Raw genomic sequence first — 16,735 nt, 5'->3', positions numbered from 1 at the left:
CTTCCATTTTCAATCATAGTTTTCGAGGAGTCAAATTTACGATTTTTCTCTATTTCTAAATTATTAATGGCGGCCACCTTGGAATCAATTTTGGCTGTTACCTTGGTAACCAGATATTGCTTTACTTCCACCAGAAAAAAAAAGTTTTACTTGTACTCTACTACCGTAAAGATTATTATATCAGAATGCACCATTTACTCTTGCAAACGTAACTTCGTTAAAGTAAAATGAGTAATTTTCTTCAAAATTTGAACTTTGACCTTTAATATGACCTTGACCTTGACCTCAATTAAGCTAAAGACAGGTAATACAATTTGCTTATATAATGCCAATAAGTTACAAGAGTATTATAATACCATTTACCATTACTTATCATACCTTTTAAAAAGTGATATTTCTGATTTTACCCCTGATCTAAACTTACGGCGGCCATCTTGGACATATTTGATTCTGAAGTTTTCCGGATGGGAGTTTTTGGGAACTTTGTGAATTAAGAATCTACAAGCTATAACCTTTCAGAGCATATACGTTTCAAATCTGTTCCAATTTTGTCCGGGTTAAGTCTAATTTTGGGTTCTACAGCCTCTACTAATATCGCCCATCCCGAAATCGACTGTGGTCATACCTATAACACATCAGTCAATACTGACAATGAACATAATGAATCAAATATAAAAGCACCTCAAACGAATATAAACATTAACATGTAAATAAAGTTGAACACAAATGGCATTTCTAAATGCATTATATTTTTACAGACATTCAAACTTGTTACATGCTGCTCAACCACCACTACAACAATACTTTATTTAATATAACAATATAACGGTGTTACCTAAACGTGAAACATTTGGTATATCACCCTGCGTTTAACTCGTACGACTGTGTTTAAACTTTAGTTAAATGTTAACTTGAGGTGCATGTATATTTGCACCAAACATATGTGATAGACGTTACCCGATTTGATATGTAACATATAATTACTTCCTAAATGTTTTAAAAGTTAATGTCCTTGGAAAAAATTATATGAATACGCTACATGTACGTATCGGAAGCTGTACAAATGCTGGCTAGTATATGTTTCAATGTTCAGCTTTAAACGATCGTTGGCATCAAATATAAAGTGGCCAGCAAACACATAATTGAGTTATTGTTTGAATAACTTATATATTACTGTAAGTGGACAAACTGGCATTTGGTTAAATAAATACGGTATTACACTACGATACAGCAAGGGCATGCAGTACACACTATTTCACATATAACGACTAATAACATTTCATTCCCAGACTGGTTTTGTAATGTATAAAGTTAACGTACCCACGAAGTTAAAAATGATATAACGGAACTTTATTGGTTAACGTCTTCATGTGTAGATGGATTTTGGTACTGGTTCGTACATAAAACCCAGTTGGTATTCGATGTGTACGTACACCGTGTGTTTTTGCGCAATATCTAGATAACAATATGTCCTCCAAATTGATATAATGGTCACATAAACGAAAGGAAGACGCCTCTCGATTTCAAACAAAATACAAGATATGCAAATATTTCAACATGAACGAAAGGAATTTTTTTTCGATTTCAGGTAAAACATGTAAAGGCAATGGAAAATACGTCGTTTGACATTAATCGCTCTCTTACATAATATACACCTGTATAGACATATTTAGGATCATGCAAATTAGTCAGAAAAAAATCTGCGTGTGGTTTTGGACATAAAGATCGAAGGCCTAGGCCCCACAGACAACCTGCTGAGTGGTAAAACACATGTTTTACCAATACATATCGGTTGTTATACAATATAAATATATAAGTGGTGACGAGAGAAAAGCACAAAATCAGACCCGAGACTAAAGTAGACTTTTTATCATTTATATATAGTAAACCTGCAACCCAGATACGATCATCAAAGCAAGGTTATATACATATAGTGTCGGCAGAACTTATAGCCTCTATAACGCTCATAATCAACGAAAATTTCGTAAAGTATTTCGTAAAATAAAGTTTACACCTAAACAAGCTGTGTTCCTTATAGCAATAGCCAAAATTTCAACGCTAGATGTAGTTTCATTGCATAGATTTGTGTAGATACAAATTGCGCATTTTTATTTATTTGTGGCACAATTAATATCATTTCGGGACATTTAAATTGAATTGAATATGCAAAACAATAATAAAAACAAGATTGTTTTATTTACAAACATCTATTTTACCATACCACATTTGGCGTTTAATTTCGGCAATTGCCGTAAGGAACATTGATTTTTTTTATTTTTCAGTTTATTACACGAACAATTGTACGAAACTTTCGTTGATTTTTAGTAGTAGTGTTATTTTAACTGTGTTTACAAGTGGTCTGGACACATCCAATGTGTAATAATACGTCTCGCTGGTATGCGCTTCCTAATAAGTTGTGTGCCGCCAAACTCCTTAGTCGATAGGGAGACATAGCCTCAGATTTAACAGGCATTAAGAATTCGGTATCTGGTATTTTACAAGCTACATTACTATCTTGTTACATGTAGGCAGCTGTGAGCGGTTTTTCTTCGGTCAATACACTGATTCCAGAAACGGGCATTAACCACCCAGCTTAAGTCATAAATATAAAACATGACCCGGAGTACGCAAAGTTGATTTTTTGGAATTGGCGAAGCTCCGGCCCAGCCTGCATTATCGCGCAGTCATGTAAGGAGTTACCCTGTCCGTTATATTATCAGAGGAAATACGTTTGCGCGCCAAATGGCGAATGGTTGTGTACAATTTTGAAGTTTTTGCAGTGAAATGAACGTTGATTGAAATGTTAAATGTGTTTTATTTAATTAAACGCCTATATCTATACACAAGTGCATATTCAGTGGCGTTTTACAATACACTGAAAAACATAATAAACACGTACAGAGCATAAAATCACAATCAGTTTACAAATAAAAAATTGCAATAATCAAGCATTTAAAAAAAATGAACATATAAACAACGTAATTATGATTAAAATATATAAATCATTCGTCGAATAAATAAAAGTGTAAAAAAGTAAACTATTATAAATTAATACTATATAAATTAACATAAATATTTTACTAAAACACGCGAAGAATAAAAGTATATTTATGTGGTAGTGAACATAATCATGCATGCATACTCGAAGTAAGTAATACGAAGGTTACAGAAACATTGAGTTAAAATCACTAAAAAAGTAGGTTTTAAGATTCTTCTTAAAAGCGTTAATATTGTCAGATTTACGAATGTACGGTGGTAAAACGTTCCACAACTTTGGATCAATTGTAGAGAAACTTCTGTCACAAAATGTCTTTCGTTTGTTGAACGGGACTACATAACACCCATCCAGTCTGTCAGCGGACCTCATGCCTGTGCGACTGGATGTATACGGTGTCAGGAGTTCTTTTAAGTACTCCGGTGCTCTTGAAGTATGGCAGTTATACATATAACACAAAATTTTGAAGTTAATTCTGTATTTAATCGGTAGCCAGTGCAAGTCAAATAACGCCTGTTTGGAACTGTCGAATTTCCTCCGTTGTAGAACCATCTTTGCACACATATTTTGAATACGTTGTAACTTTGTGAGTTCATGATCTGCAATACCATATAGGATAGCGTTGCAGTAATCCAGATGCGAAATGACAAGTGAAAGAACTAAGATTTCAGTAGCTTGCTTGGTGAGATATTGACGAATGCGTTTAATGCGAAGAAAGTTTATCATTGCAGTTTTACATTTGCGTGTAACATGTTCATTAAAATTGAGTGTTACATCTAAGAAAGCACCTAAGTATCTTATACAAGGAACTTTGTGTACCGTGTCACCAGCAATATCTATGGTTTGTGTTGCACATTTGTTTAACTGTTTTCTGCTTCCAAACATTATAAACTCGGTTTTAGACGTATTCATTTTTAATCTGTTTTTGTTCATCCAGTCATTTATCACTATTGCCGAGTGTTCGACTTCTCGGATTGTATCGGCTTCGTTGGAGCTAGAAGGGCGAAAACACTTGCTAGCGATGTGATCGTCTGCGAATCCATATAAAGCTATGGACGGGGGGATAACATCGAACAATGTGCCGGCGTAAGCGAGGTACATCCATGGGCCTAAACAACTTCCCTGAGGAACACTACAATCTAGAGCACGGCATGACGACAGCGTACCGTTGATGCTCACTCTACAGCCACGCGGTCTTAGGTACGAGCCCACCCAGTCAAGGGCTGTACCTGAAACACCGTACTGGCAACGCAGGACCTCCAGAAGTACATCATGGTCCACAGTATCGAACGCGGCACTCAGGTCGATGGCTATGAGGGCTGTCACTTCCTGTCGTTCCATTCCTGCTAAAATGTCATTTACGACCCGCAACAATTGAAAAGTGCGATAGTGAATATTGTGATAAAGTATAATTTTGGATATATTTGGACTCATCAGAGGTGAAAACTTTTCTGTTTGTGACTTTAATAAAGGTGTATAAAAGTTCACCTGGTGCATAGTTTTTGCTAATTTTAGTAACAAATAAGTGTATATTTTGATGATACAATTATAAAAAAATTTGAAGTGAAATAAACGTTACTTGAAAAGTTTGAAAGTGAATATTGTGATAAAGGGTAGTTTTGGATATATTTGGACTAGTCAGAGGTGAACACTTTTTGTTTTTGTGACTTTGATAAAGGTTTATAAAAGTTAATCTGGGGGCCGTTTCTTAGAACAACGTACGTTCAAAAATCATGCGTAAGTGCAAAACATTCAGTTAGTAGCGTTTCTATAAACTTCGTAAAGTTACGTTTACCGTATTGTTTGCACGTACAGTTACGTGTGCTCAAAGGCTCACGTAACTCAGTTATTTTGCGTAAATATGGCGGCGTATGTACCGATATTTCGCAGACGCGAACGTCTTCCTCCAATTTATAAGAAAAGACTCATCCAAATTGACGAATTAAGAGATTCGGAAATCGTTGAACGATAAAGACTCATACGTGAAGCGATAATATATGTGCACAATTTGATCAAATACGATATATCGGCATTCACTGAGCACAACCATGCGTTGGATTCGATGACGAAGGTATTTGTTATTTTCTTATTTAAAACGCTATGTATTTATATCTTTAAGGTATAAGGAACGCTACAACTATTTAGTTTATGTAAAACCTTTATCTATATTTAGACCTTGTAATACTGTATGGCATGGTAATTTCTGCAGCGAAAATCCTGGGTTGATTGTTGACGATTGTTGTCAGACAAATGATGCTGTGAATAGGCGATATCGCGGATTTAAGTTTGGCTACACAAGAATTTCAACAGGTTGTTATCATTTGTTCGATTTTTCTTTTGACAATTCATTCAACTTTCGTTTTTAACATGGCTATATTCGTCTTACGTTGAAAGTTCATCAAACTAACTCGACGAATGTTGAGTGAAAGTACTTTTATTGTTGGATAACTTTTTACTAGCTGATAACGTAAGTGTGTTTACACATTTGTATTAATATCAATGGTTCAATCATACAGTAATATATGCACAAATTGATCGATCCATATGTCAACATCAGTTTACAAACTCTTAATTGTTTGTGGCACAAACTGTGTATTGTTATTGTTTTAGGTGCTAGTTACTTTGAGATACTTTGCGAAAGGCGATTTCTACAGTGAAGTCGGGGATCTACATGGGATCAGCAGGAGTGCCGTGTCGAGATCGATTTCTGTGGTAAGAATATCATGAAAATATTATGTTGTCCTCGCTGATTAAAGTGTATTGTACTTTTGTCTATTTTGTTTACAACCAGTCGCCAGCTCAGTTGATAGTTGCCTCTATTGTATACTGCAGTCAAGGCTCAAGTCCACAAAACTTGCCTTACTTTTCCAAATGGTTATTGTCGAAATAACACTTTTTACATACTGAATAATTATAATATAAGAAGAGATGTGTTTGTCAGAAACACAATGCCCCCTTCTGCACCGCTTTAAAGCCATATATTTGACCGTTTACCTTGAAGGATGACATTGACCCTTACCTTATATCACTCAAAATGTGTAGCTCCATAAGATACACAGGCATGCCAAACATCAAGATGCTGTCTGAAGCTACTTATAAGTTATGAGAATATTTCTAAACGTAAACTCAGAATTCGAAACCTAAACGCAGAACTTAAGTTCAATGTCAAGGTGAAAGGGGTAAAAATGTGTGTGCATATGGAAAGACCTTGTCCATATACACTTGCATATTAAATATGAAGTTTACATTTGAAGGGACAGAAAAGTTATAACGACTTTTAGAAACCTAAATGCGAAACCTAAATGCAAAGTGTGACGGAAAGACAGACGGACGGACGGTCAAATCACTATAAAATAGGTAATAAAATGTATAACAGTTAATTAAAATAACTGTAATCGTGTATTGAAAAGTAAGAACAATTCGTTTTTCTAAATTTTCAATTAAACTTACAAAAAAATAAGATTCAATATCTTTTATTGTATTCTTTTTAATACCGTTACCATGCAAACGAACATTTTTATAGTTTGATTGTGTTCCTTCTTAATATTGACTGTCTGGAATTGTGAATTACTAATTTTAAATTAGTGTTGCTCTTTTGATCCTTGTTGGCTAGGGTACTACTCAAATTTACCCTGGGTACTCTTAAAGTATACTTCATTGTACCCCAAGAAAGCTTAATATACTTAAATGTACCTGTGAATTATAACGTTCACTTAAGTTGGTCGTTGTTGGCTATTTTTTCAAAATAATTGTGTTCATATTTATGTCAATATTTTGTCAAATGGCCGGCATATTATGGAAACACATACTCAAAAAGCAGGTTTTGTTCAAAGAGAATTTTGTTTCGTATTCCGAAGCGCATTTTACGACATCAGGTTTTGTGCGGAAATAAACAATTATAGTGTAATTAGCCTTATATAGGAGCTTAGAACTTTTTTTCTTTAAAGGTGGTGGCAGCGCTTGAAAAAAAATTTGGACACAATCCATTTTCCAATAACAGCTGAAGACTTCAGAAGAGTCAAAACTGTTTTTTTTGGCTGGGAAAAATTCCAAATGTTATTGGTGCTGCTGATGGAACCTTAATACCCATAATTGCACCAAGTGAGGCGGAGGAGGTGTATGTATGCCGGAAGGGCTACCATGCTTAAAATGTTCAAGCGATCGTGGACCATGACATGAGGTTCATTATTCTATGTTTGCAATTTATATTTTTTTTAACTTTTCAAATACATGTATCTTTGTTCTTACCATAAACAGTTAATCATTGATAATAATGGATAAGGAATAGTTTGCAACTTTGTTGCTTAAACATTCAATGGTATGGGTTGCCTTTTCAGATCAGAATAAACAACAATAGCGAATATTAACTCAAGTAACAAATTTACATATATACACCATTACTTTATTGCATTCATTCCATTTTTCATTACATAAATCAAGAAAATTCTCACACATGATACATATCATTTTAATGAAATATACTGCAATTTCATTATGCGTGAACAATATATATATATATATATATATATATATATATATATATATATATATATATATATATATATATATATATATATATATATATACATATATATTAAATAAAACAATATTACTTTTGTTAAATATTCTTTATAATTTTGAAAGCCTATTATAATAATTAATGAAATATATGTTACAGATTCACTGATGTTGTTGCCCAATGGTCAGGTTAAGTTCATGACAGCACAGTCATGGAAAACTGTGCCTTGAAGTAGTGGCTGACAACTACTAACAACAACTGGCTGTTGGGCGACAGTGGTTATGGTTTAAAACCGTATCTACTAACACCAATTGGTACACCAAGTACACCATCAGAGGTTCTTTACAACAATGCGCATGTTAAAACCAGACTAGTGGTGGAGAGGGCATTTGGGATATTGAAATCCAGGTTTAGGCAAGTATATGTACACTTAAATAAATGTTACAGGAAATTCAAACAATTGTTAGACAGTTATTAAATTATAACAGTTTACATTTAAGGGTACTATATTGTACAAATTTGAAAAAAAACTATTTGGTTTATTTTAAAGCTATTTACATTTTGTAAATCATTGTTATAATATACAATAAGCAATTTTAACAACAAATTTAAGTTTGGCAATATGTCATGTTGATTTTAAATTTAAATTACTAAAACAAGCAATATTGCCTTTATAGATGTTTACACAAAAGTGGAGGATGCCTCTTAGTTAAGCCCTCAAACGCTGCACAAATTGTTTGTGTATGTCTGAGATTACATAATCTGTGCAAGGAAATGAATGTTCCAACCCCACTTATCTTGGAGGAGGACGACCATGACAAACAGGTGATTGATGGGCCAGGTAATGGCAATGGCGTGAACGCGGCAATGTGTAGTCAATTCATTATAAAACTTAATGAAGTTGATGAAACAGCTGAGTGAGTCATGTATTAACAAGAACAATTTATAACTAAACCATAAAACATCATAACCAATGGATCTGTTACACATTTTTATACAAAATGTGATTTTATGTATTGAATATTTGCACTATGTATTTGTTATATGTCAATGGGCTAATTAACATGTACTTGTTCATAGATAAGATAACAATAGTTATGTTAAGAATTGGCATTTTGAAAATTCTTTGTTTAAGATACATTAATCATTCTTCATTATTGTATGATAGTGATTTTTAAATTAAAGTTGTTCACGATGATTTTTGCATTACATATGATGCATATGACTAATCAAACAAAAACAATAACTATGCTAATATGTAAAGAATATAAACTTATGTTACGGGTTGCAAGAGGCCAAAGTAGTGACATTGCTTAAAGAGCTGAAAAAGCTATTTATGTTATGCAGCTCATCTCTAATGTCTGCCTGAACTTGTAACTGCTGGCGCATTATCTCCAGTGTTTGTTCCTTCAAAGCCAGTGTTTGCTCTTCCACAGCAAAAATTCGCTCTTCATCTGAAATACATTCACAATTTTGTTTGCATGTATGTGATAGCAATACTTTTAGCTGGACTAATCACTATCATCACAATATTTACCTACATGTTGGTATCTGACAAACATGCACAACCTTCATATATTTGTTTTCTACGACATGTATTCGATTGAAATTCCTTACATGTGTTTTGGGTCATTGTTAGAGGTCACTGATCAAGCTCTATAAATCTAACATGCAATTTAGCAGAGTTATTTCATACTGTACTAAGAAAATTCAGATTAAGATTTGCATGTTAAAGCTCCTTTCACTCTCTGACATGAAAACAAGTCATAACATGAAGTTTCATTTATGACCAGTCTTTTGAGGGTCAAGATCAGTGTTGCTTAAATTATATATAAATTTTGTGTTTTATAAATTATATTAGGATGAAGCTCTTGAGCGGAAATTTTGAGTGTAGATAGGTTACATGTAGATCTAGTGAGGGAATATATTGTGGGCAGCTGGGTCGAAATTAATGTTTACAAACACAAAATAAGTGTCTAGTCAATAACTTTACTTTGAAATTTCTGAGTAGGCAGTTTTTATGCAGACCTTGATTATGGAGTAAATTAAATTCAGCTGAATTAAATATTAAAAAATGTGAACATATTATTTTTTTGAATTGTAGAATTTTTCATTCATAACACAAAACTATCAATTAGTTTCTTTCATATTTTTTTATAGCAACTAAAGATATTTACTTTAAAATTTGTCATTTTGGTCATTATATTATACGACTTACAGAAAAATTGCATCCTAACACCAAAATGAAACAATAAAATTTAAATAAAAGAAATAATTTTTTGTAATAACATTGTCAGCTTGTTCTTACATGTTCCACGTCTGTTGTTGATATTATCTCTGCTTGTTTTTATACCTGCAATATAAATGTGCAGCATTAGTATAAGCACTCTATGTCAATATTTAAATAATTATCTGTTCATGTGTTTGATTAAAGTGCAATACAATGTGTTTTAAATACCAAGTGGGTATATTAAATTGTTGAAACAACAAGCATGTGTTTGGTTTTGTATATTGAATAAATTTAAGCCATGTCTACAAAATGTAACATGCCATTTGTACAAAAACAAATTTATAAGTAAAAAAATATTGAAATAATCAAATTTTTGCTTATAAATATGTTTTTGTATTTTAATTAAAAATTATTTAAAAGAAAAATTCTTGCTCCAATTATTAAACACCTATTGTATACATATACCTTAGATTCGGGTGGTGAAATGGATGAGGTGTTTGCCTAGCGATCGGGAGTTGGTAGGTTGGATTCCTACTCAGGGAGCGTTCATTAGCTCATCCATATAAAGACACCAAGTACTGGTTCTTCCCATGAAACGGACTTTACCATATCTGCCTATAATAAGCCTTCCCGTAATAGTCAGTAATTGACGTAGGAAGTATGAATTATAAGTACCTTTTTCTGGTGCACTTCCTTTTTCAACGTCCGCATTCTTCCTCTTTGAAGATGTGCTTGCAGATATTGATGACTCTGGAGATTCTGTTAATAAAGATTGCCATTTACATTTGAATAACCAAGATGTTTAAAGAAAATCTTTGTTAATATATTATTGTTCATGGCATTATGTTACTCATCCTCAAACATGCCTGTCCACAATGGGGTTCAAACAAGGGACCTCCCTGTTACAAAGCTTACAATCTTCCTCATCGCTATAAAGGCTAGGTCATACAGCATGGCATTACATGTACTCCTTATAGCTCAACCTACTGCAAATATATGTATATCATGTTTTATATAAATATTTAATAGTTTTAATTATATATCATTATAATGTCATTTTTTGGAATGAAACTTTTCATGAAAGGATTTAACTTGCTGTAAATGCTTTTATTTATTTTAAAACAATATAACCAATGCAAAAATCAAATATTATGTATGTTTAAGCTATATCTTTGTTAATTGCCCTTTCTTTTTCATACTTTTTCATTGCTTTTTCTTGCAATGAAGCTGTTCCATCTGATTATAAAACATGTCCATATTAAAATTTGTAAATACTATTATGTAATAAATAAAAATGCATCATAAGCATTGTGAAAAATGCATCATAAGCATTGTGGAAGACAATCTGGTTTAATTTAAGGCTTAAATTAAGAATATCACACTGTCGTATATATTTACTGGTATGGGACATAATTTAGCATATTAAATTAAACATGTTAATTTATATAAAAGCAAACACAAATTTAACGTATAATTGCAGAGAGGTAATACAAGTAAATATACTTTCTTTGGCTATAAAATGTGAAGATAACAAATCATAAGCTATTACATGTGTGTGTATATATATTAAGAAGGTTGAAGAAAGGAAATATATAGTGGGAGATAAACCTTTAAGTATTTGCAAATACCTTTAGAAAGTTCTTTGTCTTCTGCATTAAAGGTCGTCTGAACTGAAAATGTATGGTATACTTGATTTTTTTTTAATCTTTTATTTTGCTAATGAGTAAAAACTTAGGAACTAATTTAGTATAAATAAAACAAACAGATATAATGAATTTAATATTTAAAATAAATGAGGTTTCAATATAAATATATACCGTAACAAAGTGTAACATATTATTTAGCAACACAGGTGTAATGTATTGCATTTTTATTTGATATTTGTTATATTACAATTGATGAAACTATAGTGGTTTGAAGATATATTACCTTTAAAGTTATCAATTCCTGGAAAACCTTTGATGGAGACCTTGGGAAGTGCACTCAGTAGCTATTTAAAAATGTGTAGAACATTTGTACACACAAATATAAAAAATGAAATGGCTTTTACGCAGATATAATAAAGAAAACAATAAATGTATATGACTATTTTGATTTTTTTACATATATAAGTATTAAGACAAGTAAACAATAAACTAGAATAAAAAATGACATATTACATCATTTAGATCTACTTACTGGGTTTGAGTGCATTAATTATTTTATATTAGAGGTCATGTTAACTAAGAAACATGTACATGTAAATCAGTAGGTGTACCTTTTCCTGCCAATCTTTTGGATCAGCGATGGCTGGACCTCCCCCTGTAGCCCGAGCTTCTTTTAATCTTTTTATTTCCTGCTGCCTGACATCTGTTTTGATGTCAGACAGCTTCTTTTTTACTTCCTCCACTGACCTTTGCGTGAGGGACTGGCTGTTGATACTGCAATGTTTAATTAAATGGGTACCTTAAAATTATGTTTTTAATACGTAAAAATAGATATGCCATAGATCTATATATATGTTGGTAGTTGAGACGTCTCTGTAGTCGCTTTTTCTTATTTTAAACAGACGACAAATAAAATATTTAAACCATTAAATCTTGATATTCCTACAAATGCACTATTGATGATATGTAAATGTTAGAATTAAAATCATAAAAGTGTGGCTATAAATACTGTATGCAAAATGCAAAGTAGCAAACTTCTGTAAGTTTAACAACATTTACCTTTCTTTAAGATTTTCATAAAGCTCGAGCTTTACTTTACTTGTCAATTGATTCGACAAATTTCCGTCTTGATACTCAACGAAACGTCTACTAACGCGTTAATCTCATTCGCCGACCAATTCATCTTTCTTTTCTTCGCTGTTTCCATTTTGCAAGTCATTGTTTTACACGGGATACGACACTGTCAAATGTCCTCTTTAAGAACCGCGCAATCACACGACTTCTGTTTAGAGATTATTCTAGCATAGCAACTAAGTTTTCGGCTACGTTCGGTTTATAGAAACGCACTTACGCATTCGGAAAAATGTACGTTACTTTATACGTACGTACATTTTCGTCCGTAAAGATTAGTAACTCACTCAATCGGTGCGTGCATTGATAAAAAGCTTAGTGTAAACACCTCCGATTAAACGGGCGATTGGTCACGCTTGACTAGAGCGCAAGCGTATTGGAGATAATAGGAGCGCTGTGTGGACTCTTTCGCTTGACTTATTTAGCTCGACCTTGCAAATATGGATAAGACTGACAACATGTTTAATTTTGTAATAAAAGTTAATCTTAGGTCCATGTGGAGTCAATAATGTCGTCTTAGCGTATAATCAGGGTGGACACGCCCATTAACTCGGGTCGAAAGAAACATCTTTCTGACACAGAAGTCGACATCGGTTCAACTATGAAGAAACAACAACGGGTCCTATCTAAGTTAAACCGTAAACTGTATACAGATTCATCCCCGCAATCCACGAGGGAAATAGTTGTGACTTCTGCTGATGTGCACTAGAAGGAAATGCTACATTACAGCAGCAAATAGCTAAGTAATCATCCGATATGCCCATGTTATTTTCTGCACTTAGAGAACGTGTTGACCAAGTTGAAAAGGGTTTATAACAGAAAATAATAAACAAAGTGTCACAAGTTCTAGACAAACGCGTCAACTCAGAAGTGAATTGTATGCACAAGGACATTGACACTAAAATGGACACTGTGAAGAAAAATATTCATGACGAGATAAAGTGTGTCTAGATCTTTTTCATTCTAAGATTGATTTGTTGGTTTCCATCAATCACGTGCATAATTAAGCCGGAAATACGTCTGAAAGTGACAAGCATCTGAACATTGTCAAAGCATATATTCTAACGTGTGTATTCAACATGACCAGGCTCAGGCCGATCGAGTGTTGGATAACAATTTCAGAGCTATTCTTGGTGCCATAGAGTCACATGGTCTTATTGTTCACGGTTCCCGTATTGTACCACGGGGTTCTAGTGAATGCGCTGATTTCCCGCGTGATCGTGCTTCTGTCGATGGCAACCGCCATTCGGGTTCGGGGAATCGTGATAACCGGTATGAAAACCGTCAGTCCTGATCTAGGGACGGTTCACCGCGGCGAGATCAGGGGCGTGTTATAGATAGGCGCGATTCAATTCATGACGATCGGGACGACGGCTTTAGAACTGTTCATCGTTGTCGATACAAGGGGCCGTGGTGCTGGGCGTGGAGCTGGAGGCCGGGGACGCAACGGGCGTTACAACGACGACAGAAGACACCGAAAGTATTAGCTTCATATCGGGTTTTGGAATGTGAAGGGTTGGGATTATGACAGAAACTCTGACAATGTTAATTTAAGATCGCAATGTGTTTTAGACAATAATTTTGACATTTAAGGTATATCTGAATCACATCTTTTAAATGATGATATAGTACAATTAGACGGCTACACGTGGTTTTGGTTTAACCGTACAAATATACTTGTGAGAACTAAATCTGGATCGGGTGAAATTTTTTTTTCATAAGAAACTCTGTTTTAAACATGTATGATACTTCCGTTGAAGATAATAGTGTTAAAGGTTTTTTGGTTGAGGATGTGTAACAAACAAGATAAATCGTTGATATTTTCTTGTGTATGTTACCTTCTTCCCCAAAATTCGTCCAGATATTATGATGTAAATAATTTTTTGTTCTCTAATGTGTTTTATTGCAATATGTTGGTAAAATTTGCGGAAACTTTAATAGTCGATGGTAATTTTGATTATCAAATAGCTGGTATTGATTTTCTTCCGTCTAGAGATGTCAAAGATTTAAATACAAATGCTTTTGGTGAGCTTTTTATCGATTTTTTGATAAAAAAAATATGTGTGTCTTAAAGGGATCTTTTCACGTTTTGGCAAATTGACAAAATTGAACAAAAGTTGTTTCAGATTCGCAAATTTTCGTTTTAGTTATGATATTTGTAAGGACACATTAATACTGAACATTAACCATGGTCTACTATAGCCATTATATGCATCTTTTGACGATTTAAAAACCTGAAAATTTTAAAGCGTTACAACACGAAACGATTGAATACTTTGGAAAGTTCTGTTGCTTTCGTTTAAATTTGTGAAACTACGAAGATTGATTATATAAAGTATCAAATACGTCTTTCATACATACTAGGCAGGATGGCCGAGCGGTATAATTGGTTTCTACTTCAGGACTCCAGGGGTCACTGGTTCGAGCCCGGATGCGGTCTATTTGTTTTCCTTTTTTAAATTTTATTCTTGATTTTTTACTGGAGCTTTTTAGATCCAATGTTAACATTTTATCAATAAACACGTAAAGCATTTAATGACACACTTAAAACATGCCAAAATCTGTGAAAATGCCCCTTTAAACGGACGAAATATGGTAAACAGTGATTTTGCATCTTTTTCAACAAAATGTTTATTAGGTGTTGATTATTGTATTATACCACAAGATGCCATTGATTATTTTGTAGATTTTTTTTGTGACATTGATATCAGATGATATTAATAAATGTGGTAATATTGCTGAAATTGCATCAACATGTATACCTGAACATTCACTTTCGTCCTGGAAAATGTTAAGTTATAGCTCTACACCTACATATGAAAATGTTAACAATAATGTCTCGGGTTCTAATGTCAGGTTTGATAGAACGTATTATGATGTTTTATTTCTGAGCAATACTGATATTTTATCTGACGTTAATAGAACTACATATAATTTAAAACAAGGTTTTAGAACCCAACATGAAATTGATATAGCATATGACAGTTGGTGTGATTTGTGAAAACGTCTATGTACTCTAATATACCATATAAAACTATACATATTAAGTCTGATGTTTGTTCAAGAAAATACAGGCCAGGTAAACCTTGGTTGAATGACAAGTTAACCACTAAGTGAGATAACGTGTCACAAGCCGAAAAGCGCTGGCTACACTGTAACAGTAAAAGTGATAAAGATTATTTGAACTCAGAATTTGTTAAACTTCGCAAAATGTTTGAAAAAGGTACACAAGTCTAAGAGGCGTCATTGGTATACTATCCAGAATGTTTTACTGAACGAGTGCAATGTGGATCAATTGGCATGATCGGTATTGGGCAGTCTATTACAAAGAAGATTCCTAACGAGGTTATACTAGATGACGGCTCTTTGTCTTCTGATGTACAGAACAGAACAGAATAGTTTATTTGACTTTAGCATATACAGCTCATCGTCGTTAACATACATATTCAATAACAGCATGCGTTATAATTAAATACAAAATATACATCATTCGAAGGAAGATGCGATTCAAAAAAGAATGAAATACAACATGTTTAAGTGAGAATGTCACATGGAAGAGGTTAATACTGGGTGACCACATACTGTAAAAACGTTGTTTAATGCTTGCAACACGTATTACATTATTATACGCTTAGTGGCTTTATGAAATATATATAATATATAGTAAGTTTCCAGTTTTTTTTTGTTGGTAAAATCGGCAAAACGCAATTGACCATTGACAAACAAGTAAACACAGTATAGTCAAAGTGCATCTATGAATTACAAATACAATCAAGTAAATAAAATATACTACAATGAAACATGTTCACATATATAAGACATTTTCTCGCATTTCAAAGCCTTTTAAACAAAACATGGCTAATTTTCTTAACACATTTTTATTTGAACTATTAAGTTATTCGATAAACTTAAACATATTTGAGCGACATCTGTAATACCTTGGAATTAATGTTTTCCTAACATCGGCATAGTAAGGACATGTAAGAACAAAGTGATATTCATCCTCAATATCATTAAGGTTGCATACAACACATTTACGTTGATCTCTAACAATGTTCTGGTGTCTACCCGTTTCAATAAATAATTTGTAAGATGACAAACGTAATTTAGATATAATGTTCCTATGTTTTTTATTTTCAACAATATCAATATAAGCCGATCTTTCGAATACTGGTTTTAATTCCTTATAAAAAATCATTGAACAAGATGATGTG

At 33.1% G+C, this 16,735-nt stretch overlaps 1 protein-coding gene across 1 annotated transcript in view; it reads right to left on the bottom strand.

Moving 5' to 3' along the window:
• Positions 1 to 13,897: 13,897 nt before the first annotated feature.
• Positions 13,898 to 16,735, bottom strand: part of LOC127839587 (putative nuclease HARBI1) — a 75,303-nt gene continuing 72,465 nt past the window's right edge. Inside the window, exon 5 of the mRNA XM_052367977.1 lies at positions 13,898 to 14,008. Coding sequence (XP_052223937.1) covers positions 13,898 to 14,008 — 111 coding nt within the window. The remainder of the gene's footprint in view (positions 14,009 to 16,735) is intronic.

Source organism: Dreissena polymorpha, chromosome 7 (assembly GCF_020536995.1).
Source record: "Dreissena polymorpha isolate Duluth1 chromosome 7, UMN_Dpol_1.0, whole genome shotgun sequence".
In the NCBI taxonomy this organism is placed as follows: Eukaryota; Metazoa; Mollusca; class Bivalvia; order Myida; family Dreissenidae; genus Dreissena; species Dreissena polymorpha.
The sequence above is the reverse complement of the archived record's forward strand: the minus strand, read 5'-3'. Positions and strand labels throughout refer to the sequence as shown.